This window comes from Poecile atricapillus, chromosome 20, assembly GCF_030490865.1.
Source record: "Poecile atricapillus isolate bPoeAtr1 chromosome 20, bPoeAtr1.hap1, whole genome shotgun sequence".
In the NCBI taxonomy this organism is placed as follows: domain Eukaryota; kingdom Metazoa; phylum Chordata; class Aves; order Passeriformes; family Paridae; genus Poecile; species Poecile atricapillus.
In genome coordinates this window covers 2934627-2960162 of record NC_081268.1, presented here as the reverse complement: position 1 = coordinate 2960162, position 25536 = coordinate 2934627, and the positions used below count along the sequence as shown (strand labels likewise).

Genomic DNA, 25536 nt, shown 5'->3' with positions numbered 1-25536 from the left:
ATCTGTAAAACTTTGAGTCTTGTGGATGTTGTGTCTCTCTGTTGGGAGAAGCTGCTTGGGAGATGAAGAGGAGGAGTGGGGAGATGGATGAAGATTAGGAAGGTTTTGAGCTTCCTGGGAGCAGCAGCAGTGTGTTGGATCAGTGTGGTGGGCAAGGAGCAGGGCTGGATTGAGGTTGAAGTGCTCTTGAACTAAAAATGTGCATTTTCACGTGGTGGTGGTGATGGACTTCCATAAAATCAAGAAGATTTCCATAAACCCTTTCCATAAAATCAAGATGCAGAAGCATCAGGTAAATTATTTGTGCCACCATCAGGAATGTACTACTAACACTTTTTATCCAAGGATATCGAGGTGCTTTGCAGATGCCTTCTGGTGCCTCTGTGAGCTGGGGGAAGCAGGGTCAGTTCATCTGTGCAGGTGAGGACACCTCAGCCCTGTTTCCCCAGGGCTGCAGCCTGGCTCCTCTGCTGATGCCACACTTTTCCCTAAAAGCCCATAAATTGAGTGGGATTGTGGAGCAATCCTCCAGGATTGTGGTGGTTGGGGACTGAAGTCCCACGAGCCACTGCCAGCAGCACAGGATGTTTTTGGGGGAGGCAGGTGAATTTGCTGCAGCTGCTATGAAAAGGGCTGTATTATTTGATTATTTGTAGATATTTGGGATGTATCTGGAGAGAGCCCAGGGCTCGCTGATGCCAAACCTGCCCATGGCAGAGCATCAACAGCAGCTGAATGGGGTCTTGAGCCTTTTCCACAGGATTGGTGCCCCACTGAGGGCTCTTCCATGTTCCAGGAGAAAACACAGCAGAGAAGAACACCCTGTGCTGCTGCCTCTGCATGCTTTTGGTACGTTGTGAGCAGGAATTGTCTGTTTGATTCTGGACACGGAGCTGCTGGGTGCCAGCACCCCAAAACTTTCTTCATTAAACCTTGGGACTGAGCAGCTCCCAGCCCCAGGGCTTCTCCCCTTCCCTCTCCCAAATCCAAAGCCCTGACCTCCAGCCAGCCCAACGCTGTAGCACAAGTTCACATTTGAGCTGATGTTTCAAATTTACCTCCTTTGCTGGAGATCAGCTTTCCCAGGCACCCCGGAGCAAAAGGCTCCTGTTCCTCCCAGGACCAAGGTTAAATGGGCACCTGCAGCCCAGCCCCGTGGGCAGGGCAGGTTTTTAGGGATGTTTTTGGGGAGATGAGCTGGCACTGGGGGGGTTGCAGCTGGGCATGCTGCTGGGTCCCTCCCCAGGGCTGGGATGTGTCAGCTCCTCTTTAAAAACAGACAACATGAGCCCCTTTGATTTTTCTTTTTAAAAATAATTGGGTTTGTGAATGTGGTTTGGGGAGGGGGGAGGGCGTTTAAAAGATTTTTAACCGAGAGCCAGCAAATTTAATATTTTCTGTGTCTTGGATGTGTTGTGATTTACATTTGATTTTAGGCATAATTAGAAATGCAAGTGGAGCGCTTTGTGTTTTACCTCTGCTTCAACTATTTATGGCATGATATGCAAATGAAGCAAGCTATGAATATTAAAGATTAGAGTGTGTTACAAAGTATCACTGTCTTTAATGAGTTCGGTAATGGGCACAGGCTTTGGAATATGGAGGTATTTGCTGTTGTGTGCCGGCTTGGCGCTCCGCAGCTCCGGCTTTGGTTCCATCCCAGGAGAGCAGGGCTGGGATTTAAAGCCTCTCCAGCCCCTGCTCGGCTGCAATAGGTAGGTGAGATTCCCAAGCGTTCCCATGACAAAGGCGGCTGCGGCTGGCGAGGGGTGGTGATGGATTATTTCACAGAGCCTGGTGCAGTTCTTGTCTAGGTCAATCCGTTTCATCTGCGGCAGCGTCGGAGATGGATCGGAGAATATGAAAGCGCTCGTCGACCTTTCAAGGTGCTTTGCAGCACTGGGAGGGAATCTTAAACACGCTCCTGCCAAAATGGAGCTGCTGCTCCACCGGCACAGGCACCCCAAGAAATTCCTTTGGCTGCTCCTCGAGGATTAGGCTGGGTGGCTGGGAATTATTTGGGGGGTTATTGACACGTCTGAAGGAAGGTTTTATCCACTGGAGAGCAGAGGGGTGGGAATGGGGCTCCTTGGATTAACCCCTTCTCGGTGTGGGAGGCAGGACAGCCTGGTTTTAGCTCTGAGTCACTGACTGGTTTTAGCTTTCAATCAGTAACTGGTTTTAATTCTAAATCAGCCACTGGTTTTAGCTTTAAGTCAGTTACTGGTTTTAGCCCTAAATCACTAACTGGTTATAGCCCTTAATCAGCCACTGGTTTTAACTCTAAATCACTAGCTGGTTTTAGCTTTAAATCAGTAACTGGTTTTAGCCCTAAATCAGCCACTGGTTTTAGCTTTAAATCAGTCACTGGTTTTAACTCTAAATCACTAACTGGTTTTAGCCCAAAATCACTAATTGGACTTGGCTCTAAATCAGTGATTTTATCTCTAAACCAGTGACTGGTGTGATCTCTAACCCAGCCTCAAAAGAGGAAGGTGGCTGTGTTTTGGGGTGCACACAGAGGCTCCATCCCTGCAGAAGCAGCTCTGCTCCAGCACTGGGATCCCTGCGGGATGCAGCGGATGCTGGGGGGCTGCAGGAGGGGGGGAAAACCCAGCCAGATACAGAAAGCAGCGGATTTTATTCCAAATGGGGCTCGGGGAGGTTGGGCGGTGGGGAGGGAGAATGAAGCATGCCCCAGGGAGCGTGCTTTTCAGATTTGAGGTATTTAAATTACAAATTTTGATGAGGAAGATTGTCAGCAGTATTCAAAACAGTGCTTAAATTCTTTTGAAACACTGTCGAGCTGTGCTGTGGCAGTTGAAAAGTTTGGCACACAAGAACTTGGCCCAGAAGTTGCTGCTTGGGTTTTTTCCTTTAAAACTCAATTCATCTGTATTCAAGTATCCCACATGCTTAAGGAAAAATAACCCCACCAGGCTCATACTGGTTTGAGACTTGCCTGCAGGAGAGGCTGCAGAAGTGGTTGATCTCTAATATTAGGGGGTTCTGTGTTGGTTAATCAGCATTAATAAGTATTTATACTTGGAGAAAAGAAAGAGTTTTGCAGTGCTTGTGTCTACTCATGAAAACAACCAGCAAACTAAGCTGGGGTTTGGCATTTCTTGTGATCCACTGGATTCTGAATCCATATGAATTAGATATTTATATTTTTGAGGGTTGGTCAGTGTTTGTTGCTGAGGGACCAGCTCAGGTCATGAGCACTGGGGAGACTTTCTCACTTCAGCCTCTGACCCCTCTATGCTGCAGAGATTAAAAAAAAACAGATTTAAGGAATTTCTGTGCTGGGCATCAGCAGGGCTCTCCCAGCAGCTCAGAACTTGTCAGGTGTTGATGGACATAGTTTAGCATATTATATATATAAATATAACAGTAATACATTGACCATGCATCATTTATATTATAATATTTCATACATACAATCATCAGCAGTGTATATATATAATGCAATATTCTGCAGTGTTGTCTGGGGGTGTTTTAGGGTGTGATACAGAAATAGTCACATTCTGGAGCTTTGGGCACAATTTGTTGCCCTCAGTGAAGGGTTTTGTTGCAGGGGGAGAGGAGGCAGAAGTGAAAAGTCAGTGTTGAGGTTCCTGGACTCGATGATCCTGGGAGCAGGGATCAGTCTGGAGGGGTTTTCCCCCCAGGGAAAGGGGAGACAGGGAATTCTTTGCTGGAGTACAAGCAGTAAATGCAATATATAAAAAATGCTGGTTTTCAGCTTTGTCTCCATCTGCCTGGGCAAAGTGGGTGTCAGGCTGGGGTGGCCACCTCATGTCAGAAATTTTAGGTTTCTCAGGGTTTTTACTGAATGACCAAGCCCCTCATTTTTGAAAAGCCTCCTGTGCACTCTGGTATTTGCCTGTCTGGACCCAGAAGCGCAGAGTTAAATTTCTGCAGTCTCTAACTTCCCTTGTCTGCAAGCTTCTATTTCCATTAAGGATCAAGCTCAGATGCAATTGTAGCTTTGCTTTATAGAGTATTAAAAGTTTAATGTAGAAATGTCTCCCTTCACCAGAACTTTTTGGCAGCCCTGAAATTCCTACAAAAACACAAAGATCCCAATTGCTGCACGGGCTCAGCTGCCCTTGAAGGGTTAATTATATTATGTCTTTTTTTTTTTTTTTTAAAGCAGGGAGAATAAGCTGTAGCCAAAAGTAAAAGTCATTAATTTTAAGACAGAGATGTAAGCAAAGTTTCCTTCCCCTCTGCAGGTTGGTCAGGGTAGGCTATGCAGTAATTGAAAAGTAAAGGCAATTGAATTACAGGCTCCCGTCCAAACCGAGTGCGATTTCTTCTTCTTCTTCTTCTTCTTTTTTTTTTTTTTTTACAACCTCCATTGCATCAGAACTAGGCAGTATTCCTGATGTTCTCATGTGTGTTAATGCTGACTCACAGACTAACTTGCACAAGAAAAAAAAACACACAGGCAGCTCCACCATACTAGGTAATGAGCTCTAGCGAGAAGCAGCGTCTGATGTTTTGTAAGCTTTTTTTAATTGACCTTTTAAGATATTTACTTTATTTTAAAGCTTTCTGTTCCGTAGTGGCACGGTGCTAGGACTGAGTCATGCATGTTATATATTGCTAGCTCTGCTGTTGTGTACTAGGAGTGAGGAGAATAGGATTCAGCATGGCACTTGTCTTTTTTGATGTGTTACGGATGGGAATTAGTGCTTGTGCTGGGATGCTGCAGGCAGGGTGATGGGGTGCTCTGTGCTTTCCTGTGGCTGTAACTTACTCGGGGTCTTGAGTTTTTATTAGGTGGCAAAATACTCAGTTCTGCAGAATAATTGTATTTTCTAGCCATGTCTCTCCCTTCTCCCTTTCCCTTGCAGCAATCTGAAAAAAAAAAAAAAAAAAAATTAAAATGTTGCATTTTCTATTTTTGCTTCTCCTTGCTTTGAGAGCTCTTAAGATCAGTGTTAAGGAAGGGGGGAAAGAAAAAAAAAAACAACCAAAAAACCTAATTAAATAATAATGGCAATAACAGGCTTTGCCTTGGCTGAATGACGGCACTTTTTGGAGCTGCCGGGTGGGTGACCTCGAGGAGCCGCGGTGCACCCGGGCTGCCGGTGACTCACCTTGCAGCAGGACACAGCCCGGGGCTGGGCCAGCACTGGGGACATGGGGCTGTGCCAGGGGCCCCACAAAGAGACCCTGGGACAGTGCCAGGGATTGGGGTGACAGCCTCAGGGCAGTGCCAGGGATTGGGGTGAGACCCTGGGGCTGTTCTAGGGATTGGGGTGAGACCCTGGGTAGTGCCAGGGATTGGGGTGAGACCCCTCAGGACAGTGCCAGGGATTGGGGTGAGACCCTGGGTAATGCCAGGGATTGGGGTGAGACCCCTAGGTAGTGCCAGGGATTGGGGTGAGACCCTGGGACAGTGCCAGGGATTGGGGTGAGACCCCTCAGGGCAGTGCCAGGGATTGGGGTGAGACCCCTCAGGACAGTGCCAGGGATTGGGGTGACACCCCCAGGGCAGTGCCAGGGATGGGGGAGAAACCCCCAGGGCAGTGCCAGGGATTGGGGTGAGACCCCTCAGGACAGTGCCAGGGATTGGGGTGAGACCCTGGGACAGTGCCAGGGATTGGGGTGAGACCCTCGGGGCAGTGCCAGGGATTGGGGTGAGACCCCTCAGGGCAGTGCCAGGGATTGGGGTGAGACCCCCAGGGCAGTGCCAGGGATGGGGGTGAGACCCTGAGGCAGTGCCAGGGATTGGGGTGAGACCCCTCAGGACAGTGCCAGGGATTGGGGTGAGACCCTGGGGCAGTGCCAGGGATTGGGGTGAGACCCCTCAGGACAGTGCCAGGGATTGGGGTGAGACACTGGGGTTGTGCCAGGGATTGGGGTGAGACACTGGGGTAGTGCCAGGGATTGGGGTGAGACCCCTGGGCAGTGCCAGGGATTGGGGTGACACCCCCAGGGCAGTGCCAGGGATTGGGGTGAGACCCCTGGGGCTGTTCCAGGGATTGGGGTGAGACCCTGGGGCTGTTCCAGGGATTGGGGTGAGACCCTCGGGGCAGTGCCAGGGGTTGGGGTGAGACCCCTCAGGGCAGTGCCAGGGGTTGGGGTGAGACCCTGGGGCTGTGCCAGGGGTTGGGGTGAGACCCCTCAGGACAGTGCCAGGGATTGGGGTGAGACACCTCAGGGCTGTGCTAGGGTGCCCAAGAATAGCCCCCAGGGCTGTTCTGGGGTCTCCAGGAAGAGTCCCCAGGACTGTTCCAGGGTCCCCAAGGAGAGCCCCCTCGGGGCTGTGCAGGGGTCCCCAAAAAGCGGTGCCAGTCCTGTTGCAGGGTCCCTGGGCAGAGCCCCCTTGGGGCTGTGCCAGGTCCCCATGGAGGGACATTTGGAGCTCTGCCAGGTCCCCAAGGAGAGCCCCCAGGGCAGTGCCAGGGTCCCAGACTGAGCTCCCAGCACCCCATCCCCGGGCTGCCCACACCTCCTGAGCTGCACCATCAGCACCATTTCAATTCACTTTTCCATCTTTTCCCCCCATTCCCTGCCCCAGCCTCCGGGGCCGTACTTTCCGTGTGAACTTTGAGGATGCTGGAGCCGCGGTGGCTCCGTGCTGCATGTCTGCTGCGTGTGGGCTGCCCGTGTGTTACTGAGTAATATTTGCAAATTCACTTTCTGCTTTTAATAAGGCAGAAATAATCTTCTTTCACCCATTGCCACTGGCTGCTACACTAAAAATAGGGTCCGTCCGCGCCGCTTGCCACTTGCAGCATTTCAAAAATAAATACTTCGGAGCTGCAGATATCAGTGCTGCAGGAGTCTCACTGCCATTTGATTACTGAACTTAACCTTGTTTTCTTGCCCCTGCCAAACACTGTGCAGGAATCCAAACCCGTGCCCCAATCCCTCTCCCTTCCCCTCCTGGATTTTCTCATCTCCAAGAGGGGATGCTCAGTTTTTGGGGTGGGGGTGCAAAGACTTTGCATTTTGGTTTCTTGGCTCCTGGCACAGGCTGTGATGCAGGGGTGGGGGGAATATGCTCAGCCTAGACCTGAAGTGCATTTTATTTGGCTTTATTTAGCTATTTATTTTACTTAACTCTTTCATTTACTTAACTCTATTTCATTTAACTCTTTATTTTATTTGAGGCATTACAGCATCTCCGGGCTCAGGGAATAATACTCAGCCACTGAGTTTGCAGTGAGCTGTTGCATATTTTCCCCTGGGTTTTTACATTTCCTTTGCATTAAAAAATGGAGAAATAACCCCCAAACCCTGCAGTGAGAGCAGGGCAGGTGCCACCCCTGTGCCTGGTGGGGTTGGGTGGCTTTGGGGACCCCCTGCCCAGCTGGGTGACATCCCCCTGCTAACCTCAAATCCAAGGGTGGGATTTTCCCCCCCTCTCTTCTCATTTACAGAAGAAAGGGAAGTTTCCTTTGACCCTTTGGGGCCTTCAAGGGCAGGACTTTTCAGCTCTTTTCTTTCCTGGGGCTTTGGCTGGGGGGGTGAAAGCCTTTGGCTGCTTTGTGTCCCACCCCTGGCGGGTCCCTGTCCCTTTGTCCCTGGCCCAGCTGCTGCCCAGCTCACCTTCCTGGGGAGCTGCAGCACTTGGGGGATATTTGGGGGTTTTGGGGGAATCATTCTCCACCGAGTCTCTCTGTTGTTTGGTGAAGAAAAAAGGCAATTTAAATACATTATCTAATTATTTCTGATTACTCCTGGGGGAGCTCTGATGGCAGCATCTTATTCTAGGTCGATGCTTTTTTCCTTTGTTGCTGTCGCCTTGCCCTGACCTTTCAGGCCTCGGAGCAGGGAATTAGTTTGGAAAAGAGCAAACCTGCTTTTTTCTCTCCCCCAAAGCAGATGAATGCAGAAACTGAGAATTCCCAAACTCTCCTGGAAGTTGTCTCAAATAACGGCTGCATTTTTTATGAACATCTTGTGACAAAGGCTATGACTTTACAAAAATCAGGCAGATGTACAAATTATCCCCCCGTATCCATGAGCAGGAAAAAGAGGCTGCCATCAGAAAACAAAATGTTGTTTTGCTTGAATGGTCACATACGTAAAATGATCATGGTGGGGGATATTTGTCTGGTTTTAATCCAGTTTTATCCAAGTTTTCCCATTTGGAGATGTCCAGTTGATGATCTGTCACCTGTAGGACACTCCAGCCCAGAGGGAACTGGATTTTTTGGGGTGATGCTCATGCTGAGGGCTCCTCCTGCACCTTGGGACACAGCTCAGCTTGAGAGATGAGACTGGAAAAATACAGTTTACATCTGTAATTGCAAAGGTCATTCCTCCTGCAGCACAGCTCTTCCTGTGTCAGATGGGCTGAAGCCATTTCCAACCCTTCAAAAGTCACTTGCTGCTCTATTTAAAAGAAAAATGATCATATTTAATAGAGGAATTTTAAAGATAGAAATTATCAAGCTTTATTGCATTTGCTGTCTAATCACAGTGGCTTTTCATGGCTGTTGTTTTTAGGGAACATGAGGTTTGGTGGTGAGAAGCTTCTCCTGGGCTTTCAAGACTGTTTTATTTTATTTCTTCATGATTTGGGGTTGTTGGTGGTTTGGGGTTGGATTTTGGGAAGCTTTTTTATATATTCTGGTCATAAAAAGGAAGGGGCAGAGAGAGGAAGAAGAAAAAATTCCAGCAGTCCTGGCTGATGGTTTATTGGGGTAGTTTGGGCTTTTGCAGCTTCTTTGGGTGCCTTTGCTTATGTTCCTTGATGCTCTTTCTAAAGCAAACACTGTGGCTTCCCCCCATTTCCCTGAGAGCTGCATTTTGGGAGGGACCAATTGTGTGGAGCATCTTGGTTCAAACTCTCCTGGGAGGTTTTAGCTGAGATTGGCCAGGTTTGGGATGCTGGGACACTTTGTTGCTTCTCTCTGGCTTAAACATACCCTAAACCAGCACATTTTGGTGTTTTTAGGGAGAGACAGGGATTGCTCCTGACAAGCCTGTTTGTTTATAGAGTAAATTCTAATATTAATAATTGATATTTATTTTAAGTTTGGCTTGTTCTGTGCTACCGAGCTGTCCTTGGCTGGTCCCACACATCCTGTCCTGCTGGGTCCAAGGAGGTCCATCCAAAGCCTCCCTGGTGTCTTCTCCAGCTCTGAGGGAGCCTTTCCTGGAAGAAAAGAGGAGGAAATCCTTCTCCACCCACGTTCTTCCCATCACTGTGGATGGGGCTTCCTCAGGTGCCTGAGCAGTGATGTTTTTTCTGTAACTCAGGTTTTTCTCAGTAATTTTCACAGATCCAGAGTGGATCTTCATTTGCCAGGGCAGATTCCATCCTTTCTCCAGCAGAGATGGGTGGTGTCGTGGTTGGGAGAGGTTTTGGGCTCTCGGGCGTGGTTGTTGTGGTGTCACCCCTGATCTCCTCACGGGATATCACCTTGGTCCCCTCCCAGCACCTTCACCTCCTCACCAGCGCTCAGCAGAGCCCCCAGTGAGCTCCTGAGGGGTTTGGATGAGTGTGCTGAGCGTTCCCAAGGCAGGGAGGCCCTGGTGTGGGAGCAGTGTGTCTCTCCAGGCTCCGTCAGGCTGCAGGTCCTGTGGGATCCAGGGCAGCCGTGTCACAGGGGTTTGCTCGCTTCCCTGCCCCAGACTTGAACTTAATGCACCAAACATCCCTTTGGATGTGGAAGTGGAGCTGTGAGCAGGATCAGGAGGGAAGGGTCAGGCTGGAGCATCAGCAGCCCTGTGCTCCCTGCAGTTATCCTGCTCTAGGGATGGCCTCACCTCTCATCCCTGGAATTTTAACTGTGTGTGACCGTCTGAGCGCAGCAATTGAACCAAATCCGAGGCCAATGGCACAAGGAAAATCGCTCAGGGCAAGGGAGAAATAAGCAAAGGGAGGCCCCACCCTCTTTCCCAGAAAAAAGCACCAAACATGCTCAATAAATGCGAAGGTAATTTAAAATCTGAATCCAGGAGACAATGTGACTGGGATTTCATTACTTAAGCAAATGGATTTGCTTTTAGTGGATTCAGCCACAGACTGAAAGAAGCTTTCCCCAAGGGGTAAACATTTTTCCTGCATTTGAAAGGCTTTCTTGTATTGGTGGGGGGAAGGATCTGGGGGGCAGGAAGCAGGACTGTGGCTGCCCAAGGAGCACCTTTATTTTGGGCAGATTTGGGCTTTGCCAAAGCTGTGCTTTTGGGCAGGTGCTTTTGGGGAGCTCTTGGGGTGGGATGCTGGGCCAGGTGGGAGGATGCTGGCTCAGGCAGGAGCATGTTGGGGGGCATGTAGAGGTTGTTGAGGGGATGCAGAGGATGCTGGAGGGGATGCAGGGGTTATTGAGGGGATGCAGAGGATGCTGGAGGGGATGCAGGGGTTATTGAGGGGATGCAGAGGATGCTGGAGGGGAGGCAGAGGATGCTGGAGGGGATGCAGAGGATGCTGGAGGGGAGGCAGAGGATGGTGGGGTGGATGCAGGGGACATGCTAAGGGTGCTGGAGGGATGCAGGAGGATGCTGGGGACGTGGGGGTAATGCAGGAGAATGTTGAGGGCATGCTGGGGGGATGTGAGGGGATGCAGGAGGATGCTCAGGATGCAGGGGGATGCTCAGGGATGCAGGAGGTGATGCAGGGGATGCTGGGGGTACAGGAGGATGCTGGGGGGATGCGGGGGATGCTCTCCACCCCTGCTCCGTGCCTTCCCCTGGCCGCAGGAGTTAACCGGCAGCAGTGCCAGCTCTGCAGACTGTTTGGAATAGTTTAAATGCTTTGACACTCTGGATGTACTAGATGGCAGGGGAGGCAGTTTACAGCGTAATTCATATGCAAAACTGCACTATAAATTTAAAACCTGTCTCAGTTGCCGTGGCACCACTAAGCATTTCATCAGCATACAGTACAGTATTTCTGCCATCTTTGTTTGCATTGCAGTGACTCATCAAAAGTCTGTCTTGTACCAACACTGAGAGCATTCCTCTGGCACTGATATTTCTCTGTTTTTAAAGCTTCGGTTTGAAACTGGCATTTACTTCAGGTCCCTAATCAAAGGGCTCTATTCATTGCAGAGAGCAGCCTGAATGTTAATCTGCATCCGGCCTATTCATTTAGATGCTGTGCGCTGCCGGGGAGATTTGACTTGGTAAAAGCTTGAGCTCCAGCAGATACAAACCCAGGGCTTGATACTATATTTTATTTTCCCCCTCCCCTGAGCACTCGGCGGTCGGGGGACGGGAGCCCCTCGGCAGCGGCGGCGCTGGGGACGCTGCTCAAGGTACGTTCGCTCCCGGCCAGGCGAAGGCACCGCGAACTTCCTCGCTTGGAAGAATTTTTTTTTTAACCATGCAGATACAATTAAATTGGCTCCGAGTGTGTTCCCTTTTCTTCCTGTTACCCCGTGGCCTTGCAGATAGGACTTTTTTTTTCTTCTTTTTTTTTTTTTTTTCCCCTCGGCAATGGGAACAGAGCAGCTCTTTGTGGGTTATTATTTTCTTTCCAGAGATTTTTTTTTTTTTTTTGTAATCTTTCTCAGATAAACTTCTATATTTTTTTTTTTCGTTTTCTTGTTTTGTTTTTTTTTTTTAATATCATTCTTCTGAGCTTTCAGTATTAGTTAAACGTAGTTTTTCTTCAGTAGTATTACAGGCAGGCAGGATTTTAAATCTCCTGGACTCTTTGGGGAGGGAGCACGGGGGGGTCTGGGCTCGGTGAATCCGCAGTGATTTGCTCCGCTGGAGTTTCAGCGCCCAGGCTGCACCAGCGCTACCTGCTCCGGCTTTGCGCACCAGCTCCTTCCAAGGCCAGGCTCTTTTTTCCTGGGAGGTGGAAGCAGGAATTCTGCCCACGGCCAAAAGGTACAGCCGGTCCTGGAGAGCAGCCGTGGTGGGATGCGGAGCCGCCGCCTCCAGCCCGGGGTCGCTCCGAGGGTCCTCACCGCCGGTACCGGGGGCACCGGGCTGGGGGCTGGGGGCTCTGCCTGCACCAGGGGCTGGGCTGGGGCTCCCCCTGCCCTGCTCGGGATCTGGGGGAGGAAAATAAGAAGACAACTTGGTAGGCGGCTCGCTGCGGCAGGCACGTTGGTTTGTTTTATTGGGGCTCAAATATCTGGCTTAATTTGGAGATAAGCCTCGTTTTGTTGGAGGATAAATCTGTTGAGAAGGGGTTTAACTGTTGAAATGCTCCCTCTTTCTGGTGCAAATGGGAAGATTGCTTTTCAAAGTGCTTTTTCCTGGGAGCTCTTGCTCCAGCAGAATCCTGTATTTATTTCGGGCAGAATGGCACATTGTTTTATAAATATCTTTTCTGTAGTTTCAACATAGCTGCTGGTTGTTGTGTTTCTTATATAATGCTACCGAGATCTGTCTGACTGCCTTTCGTTTGCTTTACTGTTCTCTCCCATTATCGTTCAGATTTTCCTGCATAAAGTAAAAACCCCTGGGGGAATAAATCAGTGGTGCTTATTTAAACAGACCACATTGAAGGAAATACTTGCATTTTTGGGATATCCTTTGCCATCCACCAATAGCATTCCCAACATCGCTGGAAACCATCGATAAGCAATTTTTATAAGCGATCGCTTTTCCGCGTTGGCTTTGGAGCTTGGCTTGGAGCCTTTGATGTCGGGTGAGGTGGGCTCCTGTGCTCCTGCCTGCTTTGGTGAACTGTCTAAAAACGTTGTTCCTCTCTTCCCTGCCTTCTCCGTTTTTCAGATGTGCCCTACTTTGGATATTCCTGCATTGAATGTCTGAGGAGCTCCAGCCGATCCTGAGCCATGTCGCAGATGTTGCACATAGAGATTCCCAACTTTGGGAACACCGTTCTGGGCTGCCTGAACGAGCAGCGGCTGCTGGGGCTGTACTGCGATGTCTCCATCGTGGTGAAGGGCCAAGCCTTCAAGGCTCACCGGGCTGTGCTGGCCGCCAGCAGCCTCTACTTCCGAGACTTGTTCAGTGGGAACAGCAAAAACGCCTTTGAGCTGCCGGGGACCGTCCCCCCCGCTTGCTTCCAGCAGATCCTGTCCTTCTGCTACACCGGCAAGCTGACCATGGCGGCGAGCGAGCAGCTGGTGGTGATGTACACGGCGGGCTTCCTGCAGATCCAGCACATCGTGGAGAAAGGGACGGACTTGATGTTCAAGGTCAGCTCTCCCCACTGTGACTCTCAGACCACCATGATCGAAGACCCCAGCTCGGAGCCGCAGAGCCCCTGCAACCAGCTGCAGTCGGCCTCGGCGCCCTACGTCATGTCCCCCTCCATGCCCATCCCGCTCCTCACGCGCGTCAAACACGAGAACCTGGAGCTGCAGGCCCTGCCCGGCCTGCCCGGCAAGCGGCCCCTGGAGCCCGGCGCGCGGGACGGGCCCGGCGGCGCCGGCGGCGCCAACGCGGGGCCCCTGAAGCTGTCGCGCGTCTCCTACTACGGGATGCCCAACCTGGCCACCCTGATCCCCAACGTGCAGCAGGTGCAGTACTCGCAGGGGGAGCGCACCAGCCCCGGCGCCAGCAGCATCCCCACCACCGACAGCCCCACCTCCTACCACAACGAGGAGGACGAGGAGGACGACGAGGCCTACGACACCATGGTGGAGGAGCAGTACGGGCAGATGTACATCAAGTCCTCGGGAGGTTACTCTGGTAACGGATGTCTCTCTCTCTCCTTGGGTTTTCTGCTCCTTTTCAGTGGTTCTGTGCTCCTCGTCCAGCCACCATGGGCAGTTTTGGGTTGTTCACCAGGCTTTTTTCTTCGGGGGTTTCATTTGTTGCTTTTTGCTCACGTGGTGCTGATGTCCAGGTGTGGAAAGGGCAGGGCCCCCTGTGCTGTCTCTCCCCAGCTGGGAGGCTTTAGATGAGAGGCTGCATCATGCACCAGGAGCAGCTCAGCCCTTTGCTTTCTGGCTGAGGCTGCCAGCCAGGAGCCTGGTGCTTGCGTGAGCCCTGTGGTGGTGACATCCATCCCAAGGTGATGGCCGAGCTCACCTGCTGTGGGTCATCCACGGCAAGGGAAGCACCAGCCCTTGTGGCCCAGTGCGAGGTGGTCACTTTGGGAGTTGTCTTCTGTCCTGGCTTTTTGGAATAAGAGTTTCCAAAAAAGTGATGAACATGTGCTATTTGGAGGAAGGGAGAAGAACATCAACTAAATCATTTTTATAGAAGTTAACTTGGAATATCTGCAGGAGGAAAGGAAGATGGACTTTTCTCCCCACTGCCTGAAGTGCCCCTCTCTCCTTTGCCAGCCTTGTCCCACACATCACTGTCAGAAAGGGAAAAGCAGTCTGAAGGCTTAATATTCTTTTATTTCCCTATTAGAAACACAGTGCCCAGAACTAAGTAAAATCCCTCTCCTGCCCTTCCAGAATCTGGGATTAAGGGATGAATGCGAATCCCTCGATGGGCCTCAGACAAAGGAGGTGGCTTCACTTTGGTGCTGTTGGCTGGGAGCTGCTGCTCAGCCCCAAGGTGAAGCACAGGGACATGAGAGGTCCTTTCCCTCCCACTTCCTTGGACACACAGCCCTTTTCCCTGGGCAGGACTCAGACCCTCCTGAGGAGCCAGGACAGGTGGGATGCAGATCCAGGAGCTCAGTTCCAGAGGGGAGATGCCCGCTGGATGCTGTCCTGTGTGCATCCCGTGTGGAAGCAGCTCCAGCACCCCGCACAGATGGAGCTGGCAGCATCCCACTTGGAAGCTCAGCCTCCCTGTGGGAGCTGCAGGTGTTTGTGGCAGCAGCTTTGATCCTCAGGAGCTCCCCAGGGAGGGAGATCTTTCGGCCAGCTCCGGCCGCACGCAGCATCCCCTCGCCTGGAGCTGCTTCCCTGCTCTGGCTCCTGGAATTGCTGCACTAATGTTGCAAATATTTTAACTCTAGTTCATTAATGAGCTTTCCTCAAAGCCATTTGATTTTAGCCTTCACCAAGGAACAAGATTTAGCAAATAGGACAATTTTTGTTACCTAAAGCCAGGCTTCCTTAGTACTGAGAATGGGCTCAGCCCCACAAACTGTCCCATCCCATCCCATCCCATCCCCTCCCATCCCATCCCATCCCATCCCATCCCATCCCATCCCATCCCATCCCATCCCATCCCATCCCATCCCATCCCATCCCATCCCATCCCAGGAACAGGAGCTCAGCATCCTCTTGGCACGTTCCCTTGCCAGACAGCGAGCAGATAAGCCGTGTTTTGAAGGTTTTTTTCAACCAGCCATATGAAAAAGGGGGGAAACACAGAGAAGTTACTATTTTAAATATTTGCAAGGAAAAGTGGACAAGCAGTTGTTGGAAATGAGCCTCTAACGCCTGAGTGCTCTCTCTGCCCTGCTTCATGTCCCAGTGCTTGGGATGGGGCAGGAGAGGAGTGGGATCAGGGGTGGGACAAGGTCAGGGTCTCCTCCATGGCTGCTGTTAGAGCCAGGGTGAACAGGAATTGTGCTGTTGCCCACTTGTTTTGGGTTGATTTTGCTTTTCCCTGCCGTAGAGCCTGTGGTGAGTAATGTGGGTTTGCCTTCAGCATTACTCCTCGGAGCAGTGGGATTATGCCCTTGGACTGTGTTTTCCATCCCTGTCACAGGGCCAGTTCCTGCAGAAACAGAACAAAACCAAGTCAGAAGGCAAGGACAGGAGCAGCCCCGGGATGGTGCAGGCAGCAGCTCTGAGGCTCTCCCTAATCCATGTCGGGCAGGAATCCTCCCAGTCGGAAAAGCGAAAATCCGAGCAGCTTTCTCAGGTGTCACTGGAGATGCTGCAGCCCTTGTGCCAGAGCTGGGCATCCCACAGCCAGGTTTTCCTGCTTGTTTTCTGTAGGGAGAAGCAGGTGGTGATGCTGAGGCCATGCAGGGAAGAGGCAGGTTGTAAGGCTCTAAATATCCCACACTTCTGCTGAAACTCCTCTTCCGCACCCGCACCTTTGGAGGGAATTTCCTGTTTGAAATAAGCCAGCTATAGGTATCAGGCATCCTGGAAAAGAGGGCACGCAAAAAAGAGATTACAAAAAGTAAAACCTAAGCTGTTCCATTATGGTTTGGACTTGTAGAGCTAACTGTGTTTTAATTACTCGGGATAAAGTGTACCCTCTCAAAAGGTGCGGAATAATGAAACCGTAAGATGGAAGAGAGAAGGCAGCTAATCCTGCTCCTGGCATGGAGATCCCGACAGCCTCACAAAGGCCTGGGGGAGGGGGGAGCCCTTTAAAATAGGGATTGCCAAGGTTTCCAAGAGCCCAGTTTGTGAAAACAAAAACAAAGCCAAAGAGGAGCAGAGCAGATGAAGCCCTGAATTTCAGAGAAGGTTGCTGGGTTTTTTTTCCTTCTTTTTTTCTGTTTTTTTGTTCCCCATCTGAAGTGTTGAGGCTGGTGAGGGTGTGGTGGGACACTGGTGGATGATGCTCTTCACCTGCCTTCAGCATCACCCACCACCCTTGGAAGGGTCACCAAGGTCAGCCTTGTCCCAAGGCTGGGAGTTTTTAATTTATTTTCTTCACCCCTTTTTGTAGTCAGAACCATTCCAAATCTCCAAAGCTGGATCAGAGCCACATCTCCAAATCATAGAATCCTTAGGGCTGGAAAGGGCCTCCAAGATCAGACTTTGACCAAACACCAGCAGGAGCACTGAATGCAGTGTCCAGTCATTCTTTGGGCACCTCCAGGGATGGGGACTCCAACACCGCCCTGGGCAGCCCTTTCCAATGCCTGAACACCTTCTCCATGAAGAAATTCCTCCTGATGTCCAAGCTGAACCTTCTCTGGCACAGCTTGAGGCTGTTTCCTCCTGGAGGAAACCTGGGAGAAGAGGCTGGTGCCACCTGCAGTGGTGACACTGGTGTGAGGGACCAGGACAAAAAGGAAACAAAAGGAACAGCAGGATGAGAATTAAACACAGAAGGGTCAGGCTGAGATGTTGGCAGACAGGGTGGCAGACGGCAGAGGGGGGTGGGAAGAGGTGCCTCAGTTTCCCCCAGGCTCTGGCCGCGCTGGGTGGGCGCGGTGTCACCGGCGCCGTGCTGGGCTGGGAGCACTGCGGTAAAATGGCTCCTCACTCCATAACTAGGTCTGGTTGTGGAGAACATGTGGGCCTCGAGGACACGAGCGAGACTTAATGAGGTTTCCAGCATCTGATCTGAGGAACGCACAACTCCAGAAAATATTAAACAAAAGCAAAGTATTTTTATCCCTGTTAATTACAGCGTCGTGGGCCTGAGCTGAAGTGGGTTTCAGCAGGACTTGCAGATGCTCGGCGCTTTTCTGCACCGAGCCACGTTCTTGTCAGTCAGCTCTCTGCTGAGCAGATGCAGTTAATTTAATTTTGACAGGCACCAGCGAAGTTGTGCGAGGGTCCGTCCTCCTCCCCTGCTCCTGCTGCACCGGTTTGCTGGGAAAAGGGAAAATCTTTATGCAGCAAATGGCTGGAATGTAAAGGCTGGACTTGAAAGTTATGAAATCCTGAACTGACAAGAGCACACTTCATTAAAAATTCATCTAAAATAGCCATTATAGAATAGTTGTGGTAATTAGCTGAGAGAATAGTTTTCTCTCCTGGCCTCTGTTTCCTGACAGTAAGGAAAGAGGGCAAGGAACAACCCAGAATCCCAAATGATGCAGCCCGTGCAGCATCCCGAGCGCAGCCCGGGCACGACGCGCTGCAGCGACGTAAATCACGGCTGCGACGCCGGGAAATTGCAGCGGGATGGAGCAGCTGGCTGGGACTGCAGGGACAGGGACCCGACCCTGCAAGGTCCCCCTCGTCCCTGTGGTGGCCAGGCTGTGCACAGGGAGGATGCTCAGCAGCAAAGAGCTCGTGGAGTTTTAGGAAATGAAGCGGTCGGGGGTGCACCAGTTATCCGGCAGAGCGCTTTGGCTCTTGCAGAGGGATTCAAACAGCTGGACACTGCTGCAAAGCCAGGGTGTGTGTCTTTCTGTGACAAGGCAGGGGTTGGTCACAGATTGGATTTGATGGCCTTGGGGGTCTTTTCCAAGCTGAGTGGCTCTGCCCCATCCCGAGCCCGGCGGGGTCGGAGCTGAGCAGGGGGAAGGCTGAGCCCCACGCCGGGGGCACTCAGCCTCTGGCCTTTTTTGGCATTAAACTTCCAGCCCCATTTTCCTCACTCTGAACCACAGATGTTTAATTTTAGGCTGGCAGATGTTTCACTCCTGGCTGAGATCTGAGGCGAAGGCAAGATAGGGGTATTTATAAACCAGTAATATTTTTCCTATACTAATTCCAGATTACCTCCCTGTATAAATAGGTCACAAATCAAACAGCTACGTTTCAGTACATCGGTATAAATGTACTATTTGGGAAATGTAAACTCTCCCCGTTGGGACTCCGTGATGGATCTATCCCATGGTGCTTGTGTGTGTCCTCTGCTACAGGTTTACATCTGCAGCAGATGCTGGTGATGCTGAGGCTGTGGAGGGAAGGCATTTTTGGGGTGATCCCACTGCCAGTGGAAAATAGGCTGATAGGAGAGAAATGTTGTCAAAATATTGCTGTTTGAAAATAGACTTTTGGCTGTGTAGGGAACAGGGGAGAGCCATCCATGTGTTTGTATCAGTGATGGAGCAGGTGGAGATGGGTTCTCAAGCCAGGGTTTGAGATGTGTGGTTACATGTTGGGACTCTGTAAACATCAATTTTCGGGTGAGGCTCCATCTCTCTGATCTTTCTGTATCTCCAAATGTCATTCCTAAACCAGGAACAGTTGTTTCTTGCCCACAGGAGAGCCCTGATGTTCATGTGCAGTTTGGAGACCCAAACTGGTGGGAATTGGGGTTCATGACTCATTTTGAAGCCCTGGTGTTTGGCTCATTAAGAAATGAGGAGATGAGTGCTGGAGTCAGGTGTGTGCCCTGCAATTCCCAGGCACTCACCTGAGCAGCCCATCCCCAGCAAATCTGGCCCCAAACACCTCAGAGGGGACAAAAAAATTCCAATGTCACCAAACCATTGTGGGCTCAGCACTAAGGTGCTGCAAGGGACCTCTGGAGGGGACAGTGTGTTTTAGGGAAAAGGTGGACACGTGCCCCAGAGCCTGGAGCCATGGAGCACGGACCAGTGAGTTTGCTTGAGGCTGTTTCTTCAGCCAAAAAATCCAGGCAAGTGAGTATTTCCCGTTCTGCACCACCTGTTGCAGCTGCAGCATCCAGTTAAGTTTGGGATAAAATATATATCCAAATAAATAAAATATTCCAGTGTTTGGCTGGCAGCTCTCGTGGCTTCCTCTGTAATGATTTCCTGCCCCTCTCTGCTGGCTGGGAGCTCCTTTCTTGCTCAGGAACAAAACTGTATTTAACAATACTTCCCATTGTTTGCCCTTTCATTCAAAGGGAAGGAGCTGCTGCCCTCTGAAGATACAAATTAATTAGAAGCGAATACTCTCCTGTTCTCCGGAGCAGAAAGGCCAAACAGAGTGGCTTTCTTTGGAAACATGGGACCAAAGTGGCTCTTGTGTCCTGCTCCTTTACATAACTGATTGCTATCTGCTCAATTGAGGTGCCACTGAAAGCCCCAAACATCTTTTTGTTTGGTATCGTTGGTTTTGTGCTAACGCTTGAATGGAAACAAAGTCCCCCAAAATGATCCATGGCTGTGTTTAATAAGAGATTTATAGACAGTGAGCCAGCAGGACAGATGTAACCAAAATCCAGCAGTGGGTTGAGTTGCACTTGGCCTTTTTAGCTGAATTTTAGTTTGGTTTATGAAGTATTTGATTTCACGGGAAGGAATAGAAACTTCTCCGTGTCTTCTTGTGTAGAAAGTGAAATGTCTTCAGAATCAAAGAATTTCTTCAAGCCAGGACTGTCCCCAACCTGTCCTGAAAAGGTGCTGTTCTTTCAGGGAAGAGGTTTGACACCAAATCCTTCAAGATTTCTTCGTGGAGGGAGAACGAACGCAGTGCTCCTGCTGATCTTTCTCTTCCCTGCCTCGTTTGTGCTACTGTAGGATCCCTTTGGCCCCCAAATTTGGGGTTTTAGGGAATGTTTGCCTATGGAAGGTGGTAGAGCAGGTGGGTTTGTCCTTGCCCACTGGAACTGTTTCCACTTGGATGTTCTAGGTGTTTAATTTCTTCAAAGACAACAATCTTGAGGAAGAGTCTTGATGAAAAACAGAGGAGGGTTCAAGGCTGGGGTTTCCTCCTCACAGCAGTATCGGGTCACAGGCTGCTCTGAATTCTGTCTCATTTGATTGCAACTACATTCCCTGGAAACCTGCACTTTATATCACTTAAAAAACACCTGGAGGCCTCTAATCCGAGAGTCCATGCAGGATTCTGCCTCCCTTCAGCAGCTCCGCTGGTTTTTGGGTGCTGATGGATATTGTGGGTGCCTTTGAGTTGAATCTTTAGGTAAAAAAGGTACTTTGAGGTTAAAGTAAAAATGAAATATTAAAAATTCAATTTTAATAACCTGGATAGAGCCCTGTGCTGGGGTGGGGTTCTGTAGGTCACATACACAGCTCCTAGGGGTGTGTATTTAATTTTACCTCTGAGTAAAATTTTGATTGAGATGTCCCTTCCTCCCCTCAAGCTGCCCCTGCCTTGCCAGAGCCAAAAATCCAGGGAATGACAGCAGAGCAGGACTGGTTCCTCCATACCCACTGTGCCTCTGTTTCCAGTTCCTGTAAGCTGGAAAATATCAGTATTTCATTGGATGTGCTTTGCTCACCACTCTTTAAAAGCCTCAAAATAGAGCTGGTCTTTGAGATTCTCCCTCAGTGGGAGTTGACCCCCATCTCCAGCGGGATCTTGGGTCTGGATGCTTGGGAATGCAGGGAATGTTTCAGTTGGGAATGTCAATGGCACAGCTAGCAGGGCTGTGATGGCACAAGAGGTTTAAAAACACCCCGTGAGCTCTTCTGCTGCTGTTGGGTCCTTTCTGCCCAAAGGAAACGCTGCTCTCCCCAAGTAAGGAACATCCCCCTGGTGTTCCAGAATCCCTCCTGGCGTTCCTGAGGCCCAGAGGGAGCCGTGAGGGTGGGGATGCTCCCGGAGCCTGCGATAGGATGCCACAGCCCAGCACGGCACCGCGGGCATGTCCTACTTAGAACACTGCTCCCTTTGTCCCCGAGCCATCGCCCTCGGTTACTGCAGCAACAAGTCTGCAAAACTTGTTATTTTATCTGCAGAGAGGAAAAGTGGCCCCCAGAACTCCGGGATAATGGCAGGAAAAGACACCTCTGGAGCAGGAGACATTTTGAGTTCAGAAATGCTCCTTGCTGGGGTTGCTGCTTCTCTCAGTGTTCACAGATATTCAAGCACAGAGCTGGGTTTGGGTTTGCATGTGGCACTTGCCACCTTACCAAACAGTTTTTGGGGAAAAAAGGGGGATCATGGTAGAGCTGGGCTTGCAGTTCAGCCCTGGAAGTGTTCCCACCATGTCCTGAATTGATGCACATGGTCAGCCCTCATTGCTGTCAGAAATTGTCATTTTAAGCAATCTGATGGTCTTGGACTGTAAATGTGCTTTAGAAACCAACTCTCTGTGTGCCCACAATTTACCCAGATTTGTGTGCCCAGATTTGGAGGTGCTGGCAGGACTGTGCAGCATTTCCAGCTTTTCCATGTCACTGGCTGCTCCTGGGCAGTGCTGGGCTCTGGAGATGGTGCATCAGAGCGACTTGGGGAAATCTGGTATTTTGGTTTTGAAGCTACATCTTAATAACACTTTTTGCCTTGTTGGTGGGGGCTTCTCTTGTTACTGAGAGGAAAAGTTGGCCTGCAGAAGGCAGAGGAAGAGAAGGTGGGCTGGAGGTGGCTGGTGGTGCATCTCAGGAGAGGCTCTGTGACCTTTCTCAGAACAGAGGTGTCTGCAGGGTCTGGATTTTAACTTCAGCAGGAAAAACCATCAAGAGAAGTAATGATGGAACTGCTGCAGGTGTTCATCAAACTGGGGCAATTTACTGCCTGTTTAGAACCCCCCTGGTGAAGTTCCTGCCACCCTTCTGGGGTGTTTGGGGCAGCAGCTCCGTGTGCTGTGCTTGCAGAGCGATGCCAGCTGTGCAGAGCTGTCCATTTTCACAAATGATTAACTCAGGAGAAGTTAAAGCATAATTAGATTCTAAGAATCCCTCTTGCAGAACCTGAGACTGCCATGGAGGGGGGGACCAGGGGATTTTTCCAAGCTCTCAGGTGGCACCTGCCCCATGGCTGGACATGGTTGGGTGTCTGGGGGGGGGAATATTTCCAAGTGCTGCATGGGGAAGTCAAAGCCTGACCTTCTATCAGTGTTGTGCCTGCATGATAAAAATAGCATGATAATAGCATGATAAGCTTTTTTTAACAGCTTTCCCTTTTAATTTTGAAGTTGCCCAAGAGAAGCCAGAGCAGATCCCGCTGGAGAACCGCTCCTGTGTCCTGATCCGACGGGATCTGGTGGCTCTCCCTGCCAGTCTCATCAGCCAGATCGGCTACCGCTGCCACCCAAAGCTCTACTCGGAGGGAGATCCTGGAGAAAAACTCGAGCTTGTTGCAGGTAACTTTTCTTTGGAATCCCTTTGGATTGCTGCTGATTTCCTTCTGGAATTGTCTTCTCCATCTTGCTGGAGTCGTGCATCTCGTGTGCCCTTGCTGTGTCTTTCTGGATTATTCGTCACCAATTGTCTTTTGAAAAGTTCCGAGTTTGCTTTAATTTGCTGATAGAAAAATGTGTCATTAACAGGATTTATTCAATTGAATTAATTTAGCATTTTAATTGAATTCTGCAGCTTGTGTTCTTCCTGCTCGGTGTGGCTGCAGTGAGTGTGTTTTCATTTAGAATCACAGATCTAAAAACCCAACAACCTCCCCCCCATAAATTACCACATTATACGACTTACAAAGCAAAAGAGATCAAATTTGTGAACAAGCTTTGCAAAACCTGTAAAAGTTTCTTTATAAATTTACTCAGTGGTCAAATGCTACAGCAAGAGGAGAAGGAATTTGGTTTGGTCCTTTATCCTGTCTTTATTTTCATTTTGTGGGGAATTTACAATACTGAGAGAATTGACTCCTTCTCTATAAAAGATTTCTGGCCAGTGTGAGGTGGAAGATGCTGCTTAGACAGAGTAGAGTTGGATGAAGAGTGAAACCAGCCCAGCACTGCACAGGCACCCCCAGCACTGCACAGGAAGTGTTTAACTGCAGTGACCAGGTCAAATTCCAGTGGAAATAATCATATTCTGCTTTTAAAAGTCCCCCCAGCTTTACTTTGCAGTGGTCTGGCTGTGTTTTTTTCCTTTGGATGTAGCTGTGAGGGGATGACAGGGCAGGACATCCCTGCCCCAGGTGGGGAGGTTTAATTAATTCCTGCAAAGCCCTTGGTCCATGGGCATGTGGCAGCACAGCCCATCCAGATCAGCTCTTCTTCCCTTCCAGTCATTTCTCTCTTGGTGAGTAGCATGATTTCATTTCCAGTCTGTAGAAGGAGTCAGGATTTCAGGGGTTACCCACAAAGGTTTTCAGCTGATGGAGGATGGGACTTTGATGGAAGGCAAAGCACAGCGTAGCACCACAAGTATTTATTTTGTATCTGGAATATTCACTTTGTACCCATTCCCATTTAATGTGAGACTTCTTAAAACCATCGAGTGGTGCAGGTTATTTTCACAGTGAGAGCTGTAAATTGGCTTGAGGCAACTCTGCTTGATTTACATTTTTCAATCTGGAAAAAAAAAAAGTAGATTAATATCACTAACTGATAGTGGCTGCCTGGTTATTTTTCATTTATTAAAGTGAAGTTCCCCTCGGTGGTGGCTGGGGTTCTCTCTGATGCTTTATCTCTTAAAACACAAAATAAACCCCCCTAGTTCCTGTCTCAGACCTGGAGGGGGGGTTTGATCCTGCCATGAAAGTTTTTCTCAACTCTCCAAGTGGGAGTGTTTTCCTTTTGTTTCTGGTTTTTCATGCCACAATTGATTCAGCAAATTTGAGCAGCCCTCTCTGAAAAAGGGTCTTTAACAAGGCCTGCAGTCACCACAGCATGTCTGAGGGAGGGCTGTTACTCAAAAAAAAAACCAAAAAAAACCTCATTAGATGGAAGAGAATACAAGGAAAATTGCTGGTGAGATGAGGCTCAGAGATCCAGGGTGATGCTGGATCCTGGGGCAGGATGAGGGGCCTGGGGTGCCTCTGGTGCCAGGGGAGGTGCAGAGGGTCAGGCTCAGGGGCTGCCCTGAGCTCCAGCTCCATCCAGAAGGTCAGGGACAATCATCTTCCCTGGAAATCCAGGAGGAGATATTACTTCTCCAGCAGATGTTTTTATATCTTGAGAACAGAGTGTGTTCTGGATCCAGCTATGACCCATTATTTAATCTTAATTAAAAGCAAATATCAAAACCCTCTCATGTAACAGAATGCTTGAAAAATGGGATAACCTCTCCCTGGAAGCAATGCCGAGGCAGGAGCGGTTTGGTGTGTGAGCAGAGTAAAAAGGTTTGATATAAAACCTGCTGTAAAGTGCTGCCAGACCTCTGAATGTGTCCAGCTGCTTTTTCTTCCAGAAAACATCCTTAAAGGCAGAATGTTGAAAGGCAGCAGTTCCTGTGCATTAGAAGGAAAATTCCCTGCTCACCAGAGGTATCAAGAGGTGGTGGGCTGGGGTTTTGGAAGCAGTTAGATCTGTAACCAAGTACTTCTTTCTGTGCTGGATGGGTTTTTCCTTTCATTTCCAGCTCTGTGTTCTACAGTCTTGCACTGGAAAAAAAGAAAAGGCCAAATGGATGGGGGTTTTCTCGCTTCAGAAAGAATAAATAATCTGGTCTGTACATCTAAAATCACAGTGTAAGCCTTGCACTGTGTGCATTGGTGAGAAAATAAGAGTCCTTTCATTTGATTCCCATAGACTTCCTGTCTGTACAGATAAAATTAGGAGTTGTTATTGCCTGGGACTTGCCAAGGCCCCAAGGATTTGTCAGGATTTTCCAGAAATCCCTCTGTGCTTGTTGCAGCAGGTGAAGAACAGGTTCCCAGCAGCGAGGAGGAGCTGTTGGTGGCTCAGGGGTGGCGGTGTGGCTGTGTCAGGGGTTAATTTTGGATTGTCCCTGTCCACCCTGGCAGGCTCAGGCGTTTACATCACCCGGGGGCAGCTGATGAATTGCCATTTATGTGCCGGTGTCAAACACAAGGTCCTGCTGAGGCGTCTCCTGGCCACCTTCTTCGATCGGTACGTGCCGTCCCGTGCTCCTCGTGCTCTCCCAAGGGATTCCTCCCCTTCCTCTGCCCTCATCTCCCGGGGTTTAACCCTGTGTCACCAGCGCTCCATCCTCTGCGCCCGGCTCTGTGCGTTTCCTTATTCCATTTCCATCACCTTTGCCACTCCTCGCCTTCAAACCGTGCTGATCCCTCCAGCAGAGGCTGAGGGGAGGAGGGCAGGGCAGTGTCTGTCCCCTGATCCCCTCTCCAAGGATCTCCCTTTGCCTTCCCCACAGGAACACCCTCGCCAACAGCTGCGGAACTGGAATCCGGTCCTCCACGAGCGATCCCAGCAGGAAGCCCTTGGACAGCAGGGTCCTTAATGCAGTCAAATGTAAGAGAGGGATGTTCTGCTGCTGGGGGGAACAGCCACTCTGTTTGTGAGAATGTGGAATTAGGCTGTGGGAAAATCAATTTATTTTTTAGT

The 25536-nt window shown here is 50.0% G+C and overlaps 1 protein-coding gene across 1 annotated transcript in view; it reads left to right on the top strand.

Moving 5' to 3' along the window:
* The window catches only part of NACC2 (NACC family member 2), a 53610-nt gene that overhangs the window by 23453 nt on the left and 4621 nt on the right, over nt 1-25536 (top strand). Inside the window, exons 2-5 of the mRNA XM_058853654.1 lie at nt 12664-13587; nt 22246-22413; nt 24975-25080; nt 25346-25443. Of these exons, the coding sequence (XP_058709637.1) occupies nt 12726-13587; nt 22246-22413; nt 24975-25080; nt 25346-25443 (1234 nt within the window). The 5' untranslated portion in view covers nt 12664-12725. The remainder of the gene's footprint in view (nt 1-12663; nt 13588-22245; nt 22414-24974; nt 25081-25345; nt 25444-25536) is intronic.